Genomic DNA, 21,418 nt, shown 5'->3' with positions numbered 1-21,418 from the left:
GTTTTATTTCTAGCACCTTTGCTGGTTTTATAACTTTCCTGGCATGCGGCAGCACATTGGTTGCTGTCTTTAAAGAATAATATATTGTGATCTTTCTGCTTTTAGAGCCTGTTGTTTTATAAACATATATTTTTATTGTTTCTTTTCCTCCCCTCATAGGCTTAATATGAAAAGTTAGAGAGGAACAATTACAGATGGTTATTAGCCCTGAGAAGATGCACTGTGAAACCTCAGTTATACATAATTACAAGAAATTCTTTTCTAAAAAGTATCAATTTTGTAAATTTTTCAACTTAACAAATAGTGAGATTTGCAGAGAAGTAATTCGGGGTTTCAATAATGAATGAGATAAAGCTTCTGCCTTCATGAGCTTTTAATCCAGTTATAAGCTAAATATAAAGGCAAGGCAAAATATAAATTCTAAAAGACAGTTTAGTTTTTTCACTATTAGAAGTATATACTAACTTTAATAAGGCAAATTATATTGCCTAATAGAGGTCTTTTGGAATAAGGATTTAATGAGTAAATATCATCAATAATTTATTTTTCAGATATATATGTATTGAATGTTTTATAAAATTAGTGAAAAAACACATAAATAGTTGTAGTTTTTGTTGTTGATAATGGCTTACTTAGTAAACTAGTTTTATTTTTTATTTTATATTATTTTATTTAAGACAGAGTGTAGCTCTGCTGCCCAGGCTCGAGTGCAGTGGTACAATCTCAGCTCACTACAACCTCCGCCTCCTGGGTTCAAATTATTCTCCTGCCTCACCCTCCTGAGTAGCTGTGATTACAGGCATATGCCACCACATACCCTGCTAATTTTTGTATTTTTAGTAGAAACAGGGTTTCACCACATTGGCCAGGCTGGTCTTGAACTCCTGACCTCAAGTGATACACCTGCCTTGGCCTCCCAGAGTGCTGAGAGTACAGGTATGAGCCACCATGCCCAGCCAGTAAACTAGTTTTAAATGTATAGAGCTAACTTAAAATTATGAATTGTGAATTAAAGAGTGTTTAAATTAATGAGATATCATTCCTTAGATATGCTAAAATAGTCATCTATCTTAGATTCACAACTTAAAGAATAATTTGCACGTTGATTCACTGAGGAAATGTTTAGTGCACAAAATAGTGGGAGTAAAATAGCAAGCCAGATGCATACAGCACCTGTCCACAGGGAGCTTAAACTTAGCAGTCAAAAGCTAGAGTTTATGCTTTTCCAAGTCCAGAAATACCTAAAAACAAAAGAGTTATTTGGCCAGCATGGTGGCTCATGCCTGTAATCCCAGCACTTTGGGAGGCCAAGATGGGTCAATCACTTGAGGCCAGGAGTTCTTTGAGAACAGCCTGCGCAACATGGTGAAACCCTGTCTCTACTAAAAAATACAAAAATTAGTTGGGCATGGTAGTATACACCTGTAGTCCCAGCTACTCAGGAGGCTGAGGTGGGAGGATTGCTTGAACCCAGGAGGCAGAGGTTGTAGTTAGCTGAGATGACACCACTACATTCCAGCTTGGGTAACAGAGCAAGGCTCTGTCTCAAAAAAAAAAAAAAATTTAATTACAGTCCTCAATTTATTAATGTGTTATATCCTATTATTCTGTATTATGTATTTTATAGTCTGTTAAGTCATAATGATGCAAAAAAAAAAAGTTTTACTATCATTTAAAGGTTCTTAATGTTAAGGTCATAAATTCGTTATTTGATTTTTTTTGAAGTCCTGAAAGCAGAATTAAATATAATGATACGTATTGGGGATTTCTGGGCCAGAATGTATTCTCAATTAGTAATTTGGCAAGGGATCTTTAATTGTCTCTTGTCAAACACCTTTCAGTTCTAGTGGAAGCTAAAAGGTTGGGGTAGCGGGCAGCAAGGCTAATGGAACTTTCAGAAGCATTCCAGTTAGAAATTCTTAAGTCATTTTCCTTATAGATCCATTTTCTGGTCAGTAATTTGACAGATACCTCCAATATATTGGAACACTTAAAGTAGCAATGGTAATAAAGTAATAATAGCTGCTAACATTTATTGAATGTGTATTATGGGCAGCATTGTGTTAAATTCTTTATATGCACTGACTTTTTAATCACCACAGTACCATTTGAAATAGGCTTGTAAGCCCGTTAACGGATAAGGAAATTGGGACAGAAAAGTTGAATATCTTGCCCGATGTCACATAACTAATAATAAACTAGTGGAATTGGGATTTGAACCCGAGTCTTGTTTCTGCACTATCTGTGCTTTTATACAAACTGGATTGCTGCTGCTCACTAAAATTAGGTTGTATTCCTGGATGCAAAGGTATATCTCAGTGTATATTTTAGCATTATTATAAAGCCATTAAACAGTGTTTTTAAGTCACTTCAGTGTTTAGTTCTACAAGTTTTCCACTGAGAAATAACTGCATAGTTTTTAACACTGAGACATCAACTGGTATGGCTAAAATCATAAATTGTGTAGACCAAAAAAACCATTCAGTTCTCCTATGTCAAAGACATGATTTTGTGTTTCCAGAAGCAGTAGTGAATGACACAAGTGGAGAAAACAAATCTGGTGCAGCAGACATTGCAGCAAGCCAGCATGTGATGGTCTGTGCCCTCCAGGAACTCGGGAGCCTGGTACAGAGCTTGAATGCCACCGCATCCCCTCTTATTCAAGAAGCATCTATAGGTTTGACATTCAGTTACTTCCTAGCATGTCTCTTTCACTTTTTTCAGTCATAAGTGTGATTGATATTTAATTCCTGATTAGTTGCTTATTATCATCATTAGCACTTCAGATCATCAGGTTTTACTTAAATTAAGATTCATTGTGATAGGCTGGGCGCGGTGGCTCATGCCTGTAATCCTAGCACTTTGGGAGGCCCTGGTGGGCGGATCACTTGAGATCAGGAGTTTGAGACCATCCTGGTCAACGTGGTGAAGGTCTGTCTCTACTAAAAATACAGAAATTAGCCAGGTGTGGTGACATGTGCCTGTAATCTTCTTGGGAGGCTGAGGCAGGAGAATTGCTTGAGCCCAGGAGGCATAGGTTGCAGTGAGCCAAGATTGTGCCACTGTACTCCAGCCTGGGGGACAGAGTGAGTCTCAAAAAAAAGGAAGATTCCTTGTAAAGAATATTGAATTAAATGGTTAAATAAAGTTTTGGAACAGAAATCAAAAGCAATTGTGGTAGATTTTAAATAAAAATTGACTAAAATTTGTTGAAGACTTCTATTAAATTTTACATCAACATTGGATATAATTGTACTATGTTCTTCATAGAAAATGTTCCTTTGAAGTACTCTACTATTTATGAATAATATATGTAGTTTAGGCAAAGTTATGGATCTATATGGGTGAAATCATGGTGATTGTGATTTCAGTTATTGTTTTTTAGATAGTCTTTGAGTTTCTGAAATAATTTGGCTTCAGGCCGGGCGTGGTGGCTCAAGCCTGTAATCCCAGCACTTTGGGAGGCCGAGACGGGCGGATCACCAGGTCAGGAGATCGAGACCATCCTGGCTAACACAGTGAAACCCCGTCTCTACTAAAAAATACAAAAAACTAGCCGGGCAAGGTGGCGGGCGCCTGTAGTCCCAGCTACTCAGGAGGCTGAGACAGGAGAATGGCGTAAACCCAGGAGGCGGAGTTTGCAGTGAGCTGAGATCCGGCCACTGCACTCCAGCGCGGGCGACAGACCAAGACTCCGTCTCAAAAAAAAAAAAAATAATTTGGCTTCATTAAGGAGTAATATTTTGAGTATTTCCTTTTTAGGGCTTTTGGAGATTGTGACTTCAGTGCTTCTTCATCCAAGCATGGCTGCCCGACTTGCTGCTGCATGGTGTTTGCGCTGTGTGGCTGTGGCATTACCTTTCCAGCTGACACCATTTCTAGACAGGTGTGCAGAACGGCTCAACAACTTGAAGACCTCACCAGAAGCTGTTAGTGGATATAGTTTTGCAATGGCTGCTTTGTTAGGTGGAGTACATCAGTGTCCTTTGGGCATTCCTCATGCCAAAGGAAAGGTATGATGGAGATCCTAGATTTGTGAATGCTGTCACATGGGCTTTGGTCTTCATAGGAATACTGCTGCGTTTGATGTGGAATGGGATGGTCAAATAACAGTTTTACTATGTTAACATAAAACATAGTGTTCTTACTATAGGGTTAGCAGACCCTAATTATAATTTGATATTTAATTCTGTTGTAAGGATAATCGATTTTGTCTAAGTATAGTAACATGTTATAATTTCTTTTAGAGGGAAAGAATAAAAAACAGCCTAGGCAACATAGTGAGACCCCTTCATTATAAAAAGTTAAAATTAAAGTTAGCCAAGCTTCATGGTCCTAGCTGCTGGGGAGGATGGGTTGGAAGGATCACTTGAGCCCAGGAGTTTGAGGTTACAGTGAGCTATGAACATGCCACTGTCCTCCAGCCTGGATGACAGACCAAGACCTACACTGTCTCTAAAAAAAAAAAGCCCAACCTTATACTAATGTAGTAATTATTTGAAAGTCAGAGCTTTTCTTTCAGCTTTTAGAAATAAAAGTTCACATTGCTATATATTCAAAGATGTTAGGAGAATATGCTATTGTCATATTTAGCATTTTGATAATGTTTAATAAAAACTGAGTCGTTTTAATAAATCATGGCTGGACATGGTGGCTCATGCCTGTAATCCCAGCACTTTGAGAGGCTGAGGCAGGTGGATCATTTGAGGTCAGGAGTTTGACACCAGCCTGGTTGACATGGTGAAACCTTGTCTCTACTAAAAATACAGAAAAATTAGCCAGGCATTGCGGCCCATGCCTGTAATCCCAGCTACTTGGGAGGCTGAGGCAAGAGAATCGCTTGAACCCAGTAGGCGGAGGTTGCAGTGAGCTGAGATTGCACTACTGCACTCCAGCCTGAGTGACAGAGTAAGACTCCGTCTCAAAAAATAAAATAAAAATATGAGTAACTTTTTTTTTCTGCTTTCTTTCTATTTATATTACTACCATGGTTTTCTTCTCAGTAATCTTAAGTGTTTATATAAATATTATGTGAAACTTTACATAGGCAGATTGGGGCTAGAGTTTTAAATTTTTATTTTTTTTCTGAGACATTAAGCCCAGGTCCATTCATAGGAGTTGCATAGCTACCAATGAAATCCAGACTTCGCTCTCACTTTGTCAAACAGTTGCTTCCTCATTCTTCTCATTTTCCTTAGACTTTCTGTCTTCCCCACACCTCGCATCTTCCTCACACCACTTTCATATTTTACATTTGCCCAGAGATCCTTAGGGACTACCCAGTACTCAGAGAGTAAAATATAATATCCTTTGTCTGATAAACTGCTGTCTTATAATTTGACTTCATTCTGTCTGTTCATTCTAATTTCCTGTTGCTCTGATTAGACTAGTTATCTTGCTTCCTTCTCTGGCCTTTTTCAATTTAGAAGCCTTTGCTTTGCTAACCTCATAGAGTTTCATCTCCCCGCTTATTCAGCTGTACCAAATTTAAGTCTATACTAGCCATTCCGTGTGGATATTAATACAGCAAAGCACTCAGAACAGGTCTAGCCCATGTGGCCACTAAATAAGTGCTATCATTATTGGCACTATTATTCCACATTCAAAGATTTGTTGAACTCCTATTATGCATCTCCCATTGAGCTAACCTTGCCTGGGCGTGGTGGCTCAGACCTGTAATCCCAATGCCTAGGGAGGCTGAGGCTGGAGGATCACTTTAGGTCAGAAGTTTGAGACCAACGTGGGAAACGTAGCAAGACCCTCTCATACAAAAAAATAAAAAATGAAATTTTAAAAATTAGCCAAATATGTTGGCATACACTTGTAGTCCTAGCTACTCAGGAGGCTGAGGTAGGAGGATCCCTTGAGCCCAGGCATTCCACGTTACACCGAGCTATGATTGTGCCACTGCACCCCAGCCTGGGTGGCAGAGTGAGACCCTGTCTCTAAAAACCAAACAAATAAATAAGCTAATCTTTTGGAGCTTACCGTCTTAGAAGACACAGGAAAAATGAGAAGTGGATTTGTCGCATGATGAAATGACAAAAGTAGTAGCACAGATGTTATGTTAACTTATTTTATCCTTGCAAGGCTGAGATAGGCATTCCTATTATTTCTGTTTTTACCAGTGATGGAACTAAGTTGTTCTACATGAGAATGTGAGTAAATGGCAGAGATGGTATTTGGCCCTGGAGCTTGTCCTTAACTACTACACTGTTCTGGGTCTCTTCAGAGTCATCATTTCAGTCAAGACTGACCAGGTCTTGATGTCTTCAAAACATGCTAATAACGTGAAAGGACAAAGTCTTCTTTTGTGTGTGTGTGTGTGTGTTTTGTTTTGGAGACGGAGTCTCACTCTGTCACCCAGGCTGGAGTGCAGTAGTGCGATCTCAGCTCACTGCAACCTCTGCCTCCCCAGTTCGAGCAATTCTCCTGCCTCATCCTCCCGCATAGCTTGGACTACAGGTGCCCGCCACCATGCCCAGCTAATTTTTTTGTATTTTTTAGTAGAGACAGGGTTTCACCGTGTTGCCCAGGCTGGTTTTGAACTCCTGAGCTCAGGCAATCCGCCTGCCTCAGCCTCCCAAAGTGCTAGGATTACAGTCATGAGCCACCGCACCCGGCCAACAACTTCTTTTAAGTAAAGTATGCTAGTTATCTGTGTCCTTATTTAATTTAACTTCTTTGAATTAAAATCCAATTCTAAACTTTTCTTGCAGATGGTAGTTAGTATTGCTGAAGATCTTTTACGAACTGCTGCCCAAAATAGCAGGCTATCTTTACAGCGCACCCAAGCTGGCTGGCTTTTACTTGGAGCACTTATGACTTTAGGTATAATTATATTTGAGTAGGATTTTGTCACACTATAACCGTCAGTAGCCTGTAAAGTAAATTTAATTTAAAAGTATTAAACTTCACATTCTAGATTTTCATTGAAGTTGTAAAAATGGTAAAGATGTTTTCCTCGTCATTTGCTAGTAGATTTCTCTTTTTGGTAATTATTGCTTAAGTACATTTAGTGAGAAAGTTGTTAGCAAAGTTTCACCTTTACCATCAGAATAACCTTTGTCTACCTGATGAGTTTAGTGTTTAAAAGAGATGAAAATATGAGGAAAAATTCCATCCCCTAAGTGAAAACCAGCAATGTGATTTCAGTAGAGTGGTAAAGTCACATTTAATTGGTGTTGGTATTTTCTGGGGTAACGCTTAATGTGTTTCACTCTTAAGCAGTATGACAAATCGGCAATACAGGCAAAATTTAACTTGTACGTAGTACAGAAATACCTATTATTGTGATGGCCTATGTTCACATTTTAGTTCATATGTTTAGCTGCTGCTGTAAAAAGTGTGTGTATATGTGTACTACAAAGTTATGATACAGATCTAAGCATCTGTCTATTGGAAATTATGGTTTGACCTACTTTTCTTTTCTGAAGAAAATAAAAAGTTGCAACTCATTTCCAGGAGTTTATGTTAAGTGTTATGTTAAATGAGTTATTTAGCAATGTAAATATAGATTCCTAGGTCTGAATATATTGCTTCTCCATGAAACTAAATTGGCCATGTAAATTACCCCCAAAACTGAGGAATATGTATATGTATGTGTGTGGGAGTGGGTGTATCTGTTTATATACATATATATATATGAAAAAGACCTCATAGAATGTGTCCCAGATATATTTTATTGATAATATGCAATCCACCATTCTCAATATAGTTGGGTAATCCTTTAAAAATTGCTTTTTGTGTATTTTATGTTTGGATTCTGAAAGTATTGATAGTTTAAGGTGAATTTTGTTATGCTTTGATCTATATTTTAATCAGTGAATGAAGTTTGAAAATAATGTAATTTTAGAGATAAAAATAGCGTGAAATGACAAATACTGTTAAATATCAGTATTTTACTCTATTTTCGTCTCTAAAGTTACATAAAGTTTGTGTTGGGCTCATTTTCCTTGACACCTGTTTGTCAGGTTTGTTACATTATATTTTCATTTTCTTGGTTAGGACCATCTGTCGTTCGTTACCATCTGCCCAAGATGTTGTTATTGTGGCGAAATGTTTTCCCACGTTCCTTAAAGGAATTGGAAGCTGAGAAGGCCCGAGGCGATTCTTTTACCTGGCAGGTAACTTTGGAAGGTCGTGCTGGAGCCCTATGTGGTAAGAACTGAAAGGATTGTACTTTCACAATATTAGGATATTACTAAAATATTTGTAAAGTAAAAGAAACTAGGTAATGATAAATTCATAGGCTTTTAGATTTAAAAAGAAGCTTTATAAATGATCCACTTCAGTTTGCTAATTTTGTAATAAAAATGAAACCGAGACTCTGAAAAAGTGTTTAGACCCGGTGGTTAGACAGGAACTAGAACCCAGTCCTTTTATTCCCACTTGTTGCTATCTTACCTGTCAAAGAAGCGCTGAGTCACCATGTGGGGGGAAAAAAAAAAAAAACCCCTGATAGCTATTTTAAAGAAAAAGAGGCCGGGCGTGGTGGCTCAAGCCTGTAATCCCAGCACTTTGGGAGGCCGAGACGGGCGGATCACGAGGTCGGGAGATCGAGACCATCCTGGCTAACACAGTGAAACCCCGTCTCTACTAAAAAATACAAAAAACTAGCCGGGCGAGGTGGCAGGTGTCTGTAGTCCCAGCTACTCGGGAGGCTGAGGCAGGAGAATGGTGTAAACCCAGGAGGCGGAGCTTGCAGTGAGCTGAGATCCGGCCACTGCACTCCAGCCTGGGCAACAGAGCGAGACTCCGTCTCAAAAAAAAAAAAAGAAAAAGAAACTCAGAATTACCAAAGTGATTGCATTTGCAGTTAGTCTTTTCATAATGGAGAAACAGCTGTTTTTTTACATCCTTATCAAATCTCCAAACCTTAATATGTTGTTCAGATGTCAACATCACAAAAATTACAGATACAGTTGTTTTTGTCTGGGAGTTACAGGAAACACTCAGGTTTTGTTTCATTTGAGAACTAGAATGACATTGGATGTCCCAGTTCTTTTTTAGTTTATCTCAGGGTGAAAAGTACTTCTTTTTCCAAACTGGAAGAGAGATACACGTTTAACCACAAGGGCAGCCAGGCTAGGGGGCACCCTTTACTCACACATCTAGGAGGTGTTTTAGTCTTGGCTCTATTGCTAAAGGGCCAATAAAAATATTCTTTTCTCACTGGACCATTTTTGTTTGTATACGTATATATTTACATAAATGTATGTAAAAATTCAAAATGTGAAAATGTATGTAGTGGCTGGGTGTGGTGGCTCACGCCTGTAATCCCAGCACTTTGAGAGGCCAAGGCAGGTGGATCACTCTCAGGAGTTCTAGACCAGCCTGACCAATATGGTGAAACCCTGTCTCTACTAAAGATGCAAAAATTAGCCAGGTGTGGTGGTGGCCACCTGTAGGCCCAGCTACTCGGGAGACTGAGACAGGAGAATTGCTTGAACCTGGGACATGGAGGTTGCAGTAACATGGAGGTTGTAGTGAGCCGAGATCCCGCCACTGCACTCCAGCCTGGGTGAGAGTGAGACTCCGTCTCAAAAAATATATATATATATGTATATGTATATGTATATACACACACACACACATACACACATATGTATCTGTAAAAATTGCAAAAATATATGTAATATATGTAAAAATTCATGTAAATTTTAAGGCACTGTTTATACACATATACATTTATAGTCATCTTTCTTTGTAGTCATCTGAGTTCCTATGGGATTATAGTCCTCTGATTTCTACCCACAGAAATCTCTCTAACCAGTACCTTCTCTTCCTCCATTTTTCTGTCCACCTTTTTTGTAGCCTTTTCCATGATTTTTCTTTGTAGTTGTTGCAAGTTTTTCTTTTGGTTCGACGTGGTTTCAGAACCTTATATGTTGTAATAATTAAATATTATAACTGCCTTTATATTTATACAATTTTGTAAGTTCATGTTCACAAAAGCTACTCCAAATCTGTCCTTTTAAACATTTTAGCCATGAGGAGCTTTGTTGCACATTGTCCTGAGCTCCTAACCGAAGATGTGATTCGAAAATTGATGACCCCTATTGAATGTGCCATGACCATGATGTCACAGTAAGTAAGCAATTAGGACAAGTTCACATCCTATTTTATATATTATATATATAACAAATTATATATATAAAATATATAACACATTATAATATATAATTAAATATAAAATATATATGTTATAGTTCTCAGCCATATTTTGTGCTTTCTTCTAGAATCATCTAGGAAACATATACAACTTTATTTTTATAACTTTAGAAATTACAGCAATGGTGTGGACTGAAATACAGTTGTATCTTAAAGTGTTTTTGTTACAGTGAAGATCACAACATAAGTCAAAATGAAAATGTTTACTTATCAATGTACTTTGGCAGTACACTGTTACATTGCTAAAAAAAATGTATAAGTAATACTTATTCTGGTAAGCCAATACCAACTATGTTTTTGATATTTTAGCATTCCATCTGTAATTAAAGCCCATGGAGCTCATCTGAAAGCCAGTGCTGCAATGGTCCGTTTAAGACTTTATGATATCTTGGCTTTGTTACCTCCAAAAACTTATGAAGGTAAATTAAACATTTGTGGTATCTGATAAAAATTTTTTTTTTACAGTTCTTCACTGTGTTATAGAGTCTGACCAAGGCTCTCCCGCGGACTTACTTTGCAAAGGAAGGTCACCGTTTTATTTTTCTTCATGTAGAGTAGCTAACGCTTGTTGACTGCTTACTGTGTTCTGGGTCTCGTTTTTAGCCCTTTGCATGTATTAGCTTCTTTGACTCTATTGCAACTTATGAGGCCATTAGTCCTGTTTTATAGATGAAGAATCTCAGATTGAGAGACTTAAAGAAACTTAACTTACCCAAGACTTACAGGGAGTTAAGTGGCAGAGCTTGGATTCAAATCTAGCTGGTTTATCTTCAAAGTATGCACTTTTTTTTTTTTTGAGACAGAGTCTCGCTCTGTCACCCAGGCTGGAGTGCAGTGGCGGGATCTCAGCTCACTGCAAGCTCCGCCTCCTGGGTTTACACCATTCTCCTGCCTCAGCCTCCCGAGTAGCTGGGACTACAGGCACCTGCCACCTCGCCCGGCTAGTTTTGGGTACTTTTTAGTAGAGACGGGGTTTCACCACGTTAGCCAGGATGGTTTCGATCTCCTGACCTCGTGATCCGCCCGTCTCGGCCTCCCAAAGTGCTGGGATTACAGGCTTGAGCCACCGCGCCCGGCCCAAAGTATGCACTTTTAATGCTTTGTATGTATTGTAATATAGCCAATATGCTTCCTATATATTGTAATATAGCCAATAATTCAAGGATCTGGAGGGAGAAAGCAAATATTATATAAAATATTAATAGTAAATAAACCATTGATTTCTTTCTGGTATCATCATGCCCAGGAATTTTGGTGTGCTGTGGTTCATTGTTTATACATTACTGGGCAATAAATAGTAAATAATCATCATATCACATTTAATATATTTAAAATAAAGTATCTTTTTTTGTGTGTATGTTTGAGACAGGGTCTTGCTGTGTTGCAGAGGTTTGTCTCAATCTCTTAGGCTCAAGCAATCCTCCCGCCTCAGCCTGCTGAGTAGCTGGGACTACAAGCATGCTATGGCACGTGCCTCTCTTTCCTCTATTTGAGTTTTTTGGTTATTTTAAATAATTTGGGCAAAAAGACACAATATAGTATATGAAAGGAAGTACCATTATTGTATATTAAAACCAGCATTTAAATATAGATTTTTTAAAGAAGAGAACAAAGACCTAATTATTTTATTCCTGTTGAACATGTTGCAGCTCTTTGTGGGCAATGATTATAATTTTCACAAAAATTATTCTTTTTAATCTGAGTTGAAGTTCTGTTTTTTAGGATCTTTTAATGCACTTCTTAGAGAACTGGTAGCGGAATTCACTTTGACTGACAACTCAGCCAACACAACTACTTCCCTCCTCAGATCCCTCTGCCATTATGATGATAGTGTTCTTCTTGGTTCTTGGCTTCAGGAAACTGATCATAAATCAATTGAGGACCAGGTAATAAACCATACAGGGAAATGAAATACTTAATCTGAAACAATGGTCCTATTACACATTGTTACTTAAAAAGAAAATAGTGTATAGAAAGGTTTAATCCCCATTTAGTGTTCTTAGACACTTAAAGATGGCATCCTGGTGGTAGTGAAAAAAGTTAAACAGGAAGAGTTAGAATTTGGCAAATTGTCTTTATTTAATATTCTTTGTATTTAGATACCTTGTGGTGGCTGTGATAAAGATCAGTTTTAATTGGCTTTTTGGTTTTTGGTATTTTGTTTTGTTTTAGTTTTGTTTTGGTACAGGTTGGAAAGGAATAAGTTAGTAGGTTGAAGATTTAGAACTTTTGCCCACTGAATATATTATTTCTCATGTACTTTTAAAAAAGACTGATTAAAGCCCCATTTAAAATAATTGTTCGTGGGATTAAGTTCTTGCTTATATTGTTCACGCAGTAAGGTGGGTAGTGTAAACATGTTTTCAAATGAATAAAGCTTTTCTTAAAATTGTAGAAGGTGTTACTGATGATTTTTTAATGACCAAATTAACATTTTGGTCTGTTTTCAAATGTTCGGATCCAATCATTCTTTTTTTGTTGCCTTTTCTCCTTTTTCCTCTGCTGTAATCCTCATTCCTAATGTTTAATAAGTAGATTTCCTAAAGTAGATTTTGAAGAATTTTTATTTCACTCTTTTGCAGCTCCAGCCAAACAGTGCATCAGGAAGTGGGGCTCTGGAACATGATCCTTCCTCCATTTATTTACGGATCCCTGCTGGAGAAGCGGTACCTGGTCCCCTCCCTCTCGGAGTCTCAGTCATTGATGCCTCTGTGGCCCTTTTTGGTGTAGTGTTTCCTCATGTTTCTTATAAACACCGGTTAGTATAAAGTCAGTCAGGTGATTTTTGTTAAATACATACTATATTAAATAAAGAGTAGATTTTCTCATCCCAGTTAACTCTGCAGTAAAGTGAGTTATTATAATACTTAAACAGTACTCTTACAGATTTACTAACATAAGTGACACATACATGATGAAAAAAATTGCACGCAAATTCCATATAATTTGAGACTGTATGTAAGATTTGACCCTGTGAACTAGCATCTGATATCGGTTGCATTGTGGACTGTGTATTCCTTAACAAAATTTTCATTATATATGCTAGAAATGACAACTATTGGCAAAAAAAATGCATTATAATAGTTCGTTTGATAGTTCATAAGTAGGTCTTGACTAGATCTTTAATTAAGGACGTCAATTTGCTAAGCCTGTTAACTTTGTTGTTGAAGAAGTAAATGGGTGAAAATTCCACTCCCTAATAGCATTTGTGAGATGATTCAAGTCTAGAACTTGGAAACTAACATAATTGGTTCTTTTTGTAATAGAAGCATTTTGGTTTGCTATATTCTATATCCACAGACACTATTCCTAGCTTTAGTAGGCAGTTTGCATATTGTGATTTTCCCAAAAGGAAAACAGAAATGAATTAATACAAGATCATCACAGATAACTTAAAAGCTTTACAAAATTAAAATGCCTTAGAAATATTGTTGGGTCTGGTGTGGTGGCTTATGTCTGCAATCCCAGCACTTTGGGAGGCTAAGGCAAGAGAATTGCTTGAGGCCAGGAGTTTGAGACCAGCCTGGGAGACATAGTGAGATGCTCATCTCTACAAAAATTACAAAATAAAAAATGTTTTTAATATGTAGGTTACTTGATTAATTGCTTTTTAATTTGAGGAGAAAAAATATATCTTTAAATATGTAGGTTACTTGATTAATTGCTTTTTCATTTGAGGAGAAAAAAGTTTAAATATGAAACTTTACCCTACCCAAATACCTTTAAGAACATTTGGTTGCCACATAAATGTTAAATGATGTTAAAGTTGGAAGAATCTTATAAAGCATCTATTTTAACATTTTGGTTTTAAATCTTAGGGAACTCCATATCTAAGAGTTTTTGGTTTACCCAAGGTTATACAACTAGTTATGAAAGTTATAACTGAAATCCAGGATTATCTTAATTCTATATGATTGCTTTTATAGAATAAGATGAAGTATAAATAAATTCTATTAAAAATATTAACATAATAAATATCCAACAGTAGGATAAGTGAATAAATAATAGAAAGTCCATTTGTGTAGAAACAATGTTTTGATAGAAGGTGCTCATGATACAATGTAAATTAAAAAGGTAAAAAGCTATAAGTGATCCTACTTTGGTTTTTAACCAGCAGGCTGTGCAGCTTAATATATTTACTGCCGTTCTTAGTGCACTAAAGGTACTTACTTACTTTTAAAAGTTTTTTAAAGCACATCAAAATGTACATGTATACACTTAGATCTGAACCTATATCTTCATGTGAGTTTTGAAGAATGCTTTGACCTGAGACCTGTGGACTATTGTAAATTGAGCTTTAAATCCATAATTACAGCGACCTCAGGGAGATTTTATTACCAACTTTAGATCATGATTGTCTTAGTACTAAATCCAACTTCCTTGGATTCTTTTGTTTCACGTCATTTCTTTTTAGAAGAATACTCTCTCACTCTCTTTTTATCAAAATCTTCTGAAATGGGCTGGGTGTGGTGGCTCCCACCTGTAATCCCAGCACTTCGGGAGGCCAAGGTGGGCAGATCACCTGAGGTCAGGAGTTCAAGACCAGTCTGGCCAACATGGTGAAATCCTGTCTCTACTAAAAATACAAAATTAACTGGGTGTAGTGGTGAACACCTGTAGTCCCAGCTACTCAGGAGGCTGAGGCAGGAGAATCATTTGAACCCAGGAGTCAGAGGTTGCAGGGAGGCAAGATTGTACCATTGCACTCCAGCCTAGGCAACAAGAGGGAAACTCAGTCTCCAAAAAAAAACAAAAAAAAAGACTGAGCGTGGTGGCTTACGCCTGTAATCCCAGCACTTTGGGAGGCCGAGGTGCTCAGGGCGGATCACCTGAGGTCAGGAGTTCGAGACCAGCCTGAACAACATGGAGAAACCCAGTCTCTACCAATAATACAAAATTAGCCAGACGTGGTGGCACATGCCTGTAATCCCAGCTGCTTGGGAGGCTGAGGCAGGAGAATTGCTTGAAGAGATTGTGGTGAGCCAAGATCGTGCCATTGCACTCCAGCCTGGGCAACAAGAGTGGAACTCCGTCTCAAAAGAAAAAGAGAGAAAAATCATCTAAGATGGCCATGGATTTTTTTTTTTTCATAAACCGATTCTTTTTTTTGTATTAATACAAAGAACAATTCACTTCTGGTTTTTTACATTTTAAAAACTTACTAAAGCTAAATCTTTTTTGAACTTTCTCGAAAGCTTTGGAGGCTAGGACATGAGGTACTATTCTCTCTAAGAGTATTTTTAAAAAAGGAAAAAGAATTATACTACATTAAAAATTTTCTAACTTAAAAGGCTTCCACAGAGATGCATAATTAATGATTGTTACCTGTACAAGAAACCTTGAGCATCTACTAGATGCCAGGCGCTTTGTTGGACACTGCTGTTAATGTTGAGGACCACTGCAATTATGACCTTATTTTGTTAATTGAAACTTAATATCTAGTCTCTTGTCTTGTTCCATTTAATAACCGCATGTCTGTATAATAATTTGGGAGAAGGAGATCTGATTTGGACTAGCTGTGGGAATGAAATAGAAAAGAGATAGCATGGGGAATTATTTGCTAAACAACTTGTACTCTTCTTATCAGTTTTTGTGCCATATTGGAATAAAATTTGTCACTAATGTGATTTTTCTCTTGTTGTTATAGATTACAAATGTTGGATCACTTTGCCGAATGTGTTAAACAAGCTAAAGGTGTCCGCCAGCAGGCCGTGCAGCTTAACATATTTACTGCTGTTCTTAGTGCACTAAAGGTATTTACTTTTAAAACGTACTATTCTGAAATAAGATTTTAATTAATGCATTTAATAAGCCAGGCATAGCAAGATTATTATAATGTTTATATGCATATCACTTGGTAACTATGCCTTTATATTAGCTTAATTAAATTACTTCAAACTTTATGTTAAGGCTCGGTGTAGTTAAATAAGCGTTTTATATTTTAATGTTGTTAAAGTTTATGTTTCAATTTGAACTTCAGATTTTACAAGTGCCAATAAATTCTTTCAGAATTTTCGAAAGTGTTTGACAAATGAAATCTGATATTCTACTGAAGGTTAACTAAATAGAACTGAAGCTTGATTTGTGGTTTAGGCCGTAAATCATGTGAGGCAGTGTTATATAGTTGAAAGAATGTTGCATTTAGAGATTGTGTTCTAGTTAAGCTGCTGTAGGTTTGTGTCCAGAGTAATTTCCTTAACCTTTTTTAACTTTTTTTGAATTGTAGTTTCTACAGGTATGAAGTAGAATACAGTAGTCCCTTCCTTATGCACAGTTTTGCCTTCTGCAGTTTCAGTTACCTATGGTCAACTGTGGTTTGAAAATACTTTAAATGGAAAATTCCAGAAATAATTTATAAGTTTTCAATTGTGCAGCATTCTGAGTAGCATGATAAAATCTTGTACTGTCCTGCTCCATCTTGCCCTGTCCTGCCTAGGACGAAAATCATCTCATTGTCCAGTGATTCCTCACTTTCTGCCCTACCTGTCTGCTAGTCACTTAGTCACCATCTGTCTCAGTTATCTGATGGGCTGCTGTGGTATGGCAGCACGTATGTTCAGGGTAACCCTTATTTTACTTCATACTGGCCCCAAAGTGCAAAAGTAGTGATTCTGGCAATTTGGATATGCCAAAGGGAAGCTGTAAAGTGCTTCCTTTAAGTGAAAAAGAGAAAGTTCTCAACTTAAGAAGGGAAGGAATAATATCATGTGCCAAAATTGCCCAGATCTACAGGAAGGACAAGTCTTCTGTCTGAAATTGTGAAGAAGGAAAGAGGAATTTGTGTTAGTTTTGCTGTCCCATCGCAAATTACAAAAATTATGGCCACGGTGTGTGTTAAGTGCCTAGTTAAAATGGAAAAGGCATTAAGTTTGTGAGTAGAAGACGTGAACAGAAACAAGTTCCCATTGACAGCAATCAGGTTCCTAATCCCATGGTTCAGACATCCAAGGTGGGCCTTGGAATGTGTCCCAGAGGGGACCACTGTTACAAATATTTTGCCTGTCTCACGGAGTTCATGCATCATACTAGGCACTCTATCATAACATATTTGAATTCTTTTTATATTATTTAGCGCTAAGCTTAAAGTATTGTTTTAAAGTAAAATGGTAACAAATATGTGTTTGCACGAGCATGTCTTAATGCCTATATATATCTCTTTTCTCTGATAACCTTAAGTCATGTTTTGTAAACATCGGGGAAAAGGATATATATAGGCATTGATTATAGAAATAAAGGTTTGGGGCCGGGCACGGTGGTAATCCCAGCACTTTGGGAGGCCAAGGCGGGGGTATCACCTGAGGTCAAGAGTTTGAGACCAACCTGGCCAACATGGTGAAACCCCATCTCTACTAAAAATACAAAAATTAGCCGGGCGTGGTGTCAGGTGCCTGTAATCCCAGCTACCAGGGAGGCTGAGGCAGGAGAATCACTTAAACCTGGGAGGCGGAGGTTGCAGTGAGCTGAGATCATGCCATTGCACTCCAGCCTGGGGGACAGAGCAAGACTCTGTCTCAGAAAAAAAAAAAAAAAATACAGGTTTGGACCATTTATATAACCATTAGTATATACTCTATGAAGAGACCATCAACTAATTTGGACCTGTGAGTTTTTTAAAAAAGGAATGGGATGGTCATGGTCTCCTTCAGTGATTGGGAGAATGGTGAACCAACTGTAATATTGCTGTACCGATTACACTTTTCTTCATAGATATGCTAATGCCTCTGTTGTAGTTAACATTTTCCCCAACAATATGACATAGATTTTTGGTCTCAAATAAGTAAATTAAGTTCCAGGACGGTAAATACAGCAAGAACAAAGAGAGTGACATGTAATATGATGAACAAACTACTTCAACATTGAGTTACTGATTATTTTTACCTTCTTTTTTTTTTTTTTTTTTTTTTGAGATGGAGTTTCACCCTGTTGCCAGGCTGGAGTGCAATGGCGTGATCTCGGCTCACTACAACCTCCGCCTCCTGGGTTCAAGTGATTCTCCTGCCTCAGCCTCCCGAGTAGCTGGGATTACAGGCACGCACCATCATGCTCAGCTAATTTTTGTATTTTTAGTAGAGACGGGGTTTCAGCATTTTGGCCAGGATGGTCTCAATCTCCTAACCTCATAATCTGCCCCCCTCGGCCTCCCAAAATGCTGGGATTACAGGCGTGAGCCACTGCACCTGGCCACCTCATTTGTTTTTTATTTTATTTTATTTTATTTCATTTTATTTTATTATTTTTTTATTATTATTTTGTTTTGTTTTGTTTTGTTTTTTTGGAGACGGAGTCTCGCTCTGTCGCCAGGCTGGAGTGCAGTGGTGTGATGTCGGCTCACTGCAGTCTCATCTCCGCCTCCCGGTTTCAGGCGATTCTCCTGCCTCAGTCTCCTGAGTAGCTGGGATTACAGGCATATGCAGCCACACCCAGCTAATGTTTTTTGTATTTTTAGAAGAGACGGGGTTTCACCATGTTGGCCAGGATGGTCTCAATCTCCTGACCTCATGATCTCCCCACCTTGGCCTCCCAAAGTGCTGGGATTACAGGTGTGAGCAACTGCGCCTGGCCTCATTTTGTTTTTAGATATATGTTGATTACACTGTTTAAGTCATATAATTGTCTTCTGTGAAATTTTTATATAAACTATTCAAAGTTTCATACTCATCAAGAGTTTTCCTCTTTCCAAATATTTGCCGTTGATTCTGAAATCACTTTTTTGTTAAAGATGTCTTAAAAGATAGAACCAATCCATTTAATGGTTTGTGCTCATTTCATAACAGGTGAAATAGGAGAATGTTTCTTTAGAGTGATAATTTTCAGTTAAATAATGGTTGATTTAGTCATACAGCGTCCTTAATATATGTAAGCAACTTCTAAGTACTAGTCTTTGAATAGAGACACTCCTTACAATTAGGGAGTGTTTTATAGACCATGTTCTGAAATCGTATTTAGGAAAGAAATTACCATGAATCTAACAGTTACAGATTCTAGGCGTTAGTATATACATGTGAAAATTGACTGAAGACAATAACTTATGAAGATGTGTGTATATTTTAGAAAGATTGCAGCATGTGTTTTTCCTTTAATATGAATTGCGAGGCCAGGTGTGCCTGTAATCCCAGCACGTTAGGAGGCTCAGGCAAGAGGATTGCTTGAGCTCAGTAGTTTGAGACCAGCCTGGGCAACATAGTAAGACCCTGTCTCTACAAAAATTTTTCAAAAATTAGTCCAGCAGGCTAATTTTTAGCAGGCATGCACCTACAGTCCCAGCTACTCAGGAAGCTGAGATGAGAGGATTGCTTAAGCTCAGAAGGTCGAGGCTGTAGTGAGCAGTGATTGTGTCACTGCACTCCAGCCTGGCAAGGGAGCAAGACCTTGCTTTAAAAAAAAAAAATCATGAATTATGAATTGCTGTCTTTTTTTTTTTTTTTTAAATGTAGGGCTTAGCTGAAAACAAAAGTACTTTAGGACCTGAGGAAGTTCGTAAATCTGCTCTAACACTGGTTATGGGTGCTCTGGACAACCCAAACCCCATCTTACGTTGTGCAGCAGGGGAAGCTCTTGGAAGAATGGCTCAGGTGGTTGGAGAAGCAACTTTTATTGCTAGAATGGCCCAATATAGCTTTGACAAGTAAGTGGGTTTTCTTTACTAACAAGTTTCATATGTAGGCAGAGATGTCTTTTAAATAATAATTAACTGGAGTGTATGTTTTCCACATGGTATATAGCATGTGATAATATTTTGTGGGTTTTTTTTGTAATGATCTCAATTTTTAATTTAGCAGTTGATTCAACTCTAGAATCTGGGAAAGTTGTAATACGTTAGATACTTTCTGCATGGAGAGGGCTTCTAATCCGGCTCTTGAATGTTACTTAATAGAATCAAGAAAAATGTTAATAAGGACTTCTCTCAGTTATGTGTATTCACTGAAGAGGTATTCTGAAGTCATTGTCTCTTCTCCCTGCCTTTCGTTGTCCCTCTTTATTCTTTTTGTTAATTACCCACTTTTTGGGAATAAGCCATTCTTTTTCTAACTGCTACCAAGTTTTCCTCTTAAATTATGACTGAAACAGAATAGTTAAGCATCAGGTTTTAAGGATTTACTTACATGTTTATAAAGAGTGATCTCAGAGACCCAAATAAGTATCATTAAGATGATGAGTTGCAGTTATTAGTAACTGTCGAGTTGTTAATCAAGTACATAAGTAGAGAAATTAAAAATCAAGGATTGTCGAGAATTGATACTGTGTTATGTAAATTATATCATTCTTAGCTATCGTGTATATATTGAGTATTAAATGTACCAAACTACATCATGATCATTAATAAAAGAGAGTATGAAGCAGTGGCTATGAAGTAGTAGTTCTGAAGAATATGTATTTGCTGAATTATTGCATATCTGTAAATAGGTTTCCTTATCTTGACTTGTGAATGGCAATTTGATTGGTTATTCGATAATGCCCTAATGCACTAAGGATAATATGAGCAGGCAGAAGACAGTTAAAATATAACCAAACACTTAATCTTCTGCAGAATGATTGCTGCTATTTTCTAGCAATAGATTAATTTTCCTCTTTCCAAATATTTTCCATTGATTATGAAATAGCTTTTTATTAAAGATTTATTAAAAGATAGAAACAATCTTAGTTATCCATTTAATGTTTTGTGCTCTGTTCATAACAGGTGAAGTAGGAGTATGTTTCTTTAGAAAGCTCTTGAAGGGTATCTTTTTTTAAATTACAAGGAGTTTTAGTTTATATGTCCTTGGCCTGGCGCATTGTCTTCTGCCTGTAATCCCAGCACTTTGGGGGACTGAGGTGGGTGGATCACTTGAGCCCAAGAATTCTGGATCAGCCTGGGCAACATGGTGAAACCCTGTCTCTACAAAACATACAGAAACTAGGTGGGCATGGTTGCCTGTACCTGTAGTCCCATCTACTTGGGAGGCTGAGATGGGAGGATCGCTTGAGCCTGGGAGGTGGAGGTTGCAGTGAGCCAAGATCATGCCATTACTCTCCAGCCTGGGTAACAGAGCAAGTCTCTGTCTCAGGAAAAAAAAAGAAAAAAGAAGTATGTGTCCTCAGTATCTGTAGGATACTGTATTTATTTTGTACTTTGAAACACAAAGGCATTTCATTTATTTATACCTGCCCAATTTAGTGGTTTACAAGTATTATCAGTGCTTGCCTTCATTATCTTTTTCAAATCCTTAATTATGATCTGAAATAATTATTACGAAGATTTCGTTAC

General features: G+C 37.5%; 1 protein-coding gene across 3 annotated transcripts in view; it reads left to right on the top strand.

Moving 5' to 3' along the window:
* The window catches only part of HEATR5B (HEAT repeat containing 5B), a 106,606-nt gene that overhangs the window by 16,050 nt on the left and 69,138 nt on the right, over positions 1 to 21,418 (top strand). For all 3 annotated transcript variants that reach the window (XM_007970947.3, XM_007970946.3, XM_073022921.1), the window contains exons 9-18: positions 2,522 to 2,677; positions 3,763 to 4,013; positions 6,720 to 6,831; positions 8,008 to 8,160; positions 9,990 to 10,089; positions 10,483 to 10,592; positions 11,896 to 12,059; positions 12,756 to 12,931; positions 15,821 to 15,926; positions 19,608 to 19,798. In XM_007970947.3, coding sequence (XP_007969138.2) covers positions 2,522 to 2,677; positions 3,763 to 4,013; positions 6,720 to 6,831; positions 8,008 to 8,160; positions 9,990 to 10,089; positions 10,483 to 10,592; positions 11,896 to 12,059; positions 12,756 to 12,931; positions 15,821 to 15,926; positions 19,608 to 19,798 — 1,519 coding nt within the window. The remainder of the gene's footprint in view (positions 1 to 2,521; positions 2,678 to 3,762; positions 4,014 to 6,719; positions 6,832 to 8,007; positions 8,161 to 9,989; positions 10,090 to 10,482; positions 10,593 to 11,895; positions 12,060 to 12,755; positions 12,932 to 15,820; positions 15,927 to 19,607; positions 19,799 to 21,418) is intronic.

The sequence above is a fragment of the Chlorocebus sabaeus genome, chromosome 14 (assembly GCF_047675955.1).
Source record: "Chlorocebus sabaeus isolate Y175 chromosome 14, mChlSab1.0.hap1, whole genome shotgun sequence".
In the NCBI taxonomy this organism is placed as follows: Eukaryota; Metazoa; Chordata; class Mammalia; order Primates; family Cercopithecidae; genus Chlorocebus; species Chlorocebus sabaeus.
This window is presented reverse-complemented; position numbering and strand designations above follow the sequence as displayed.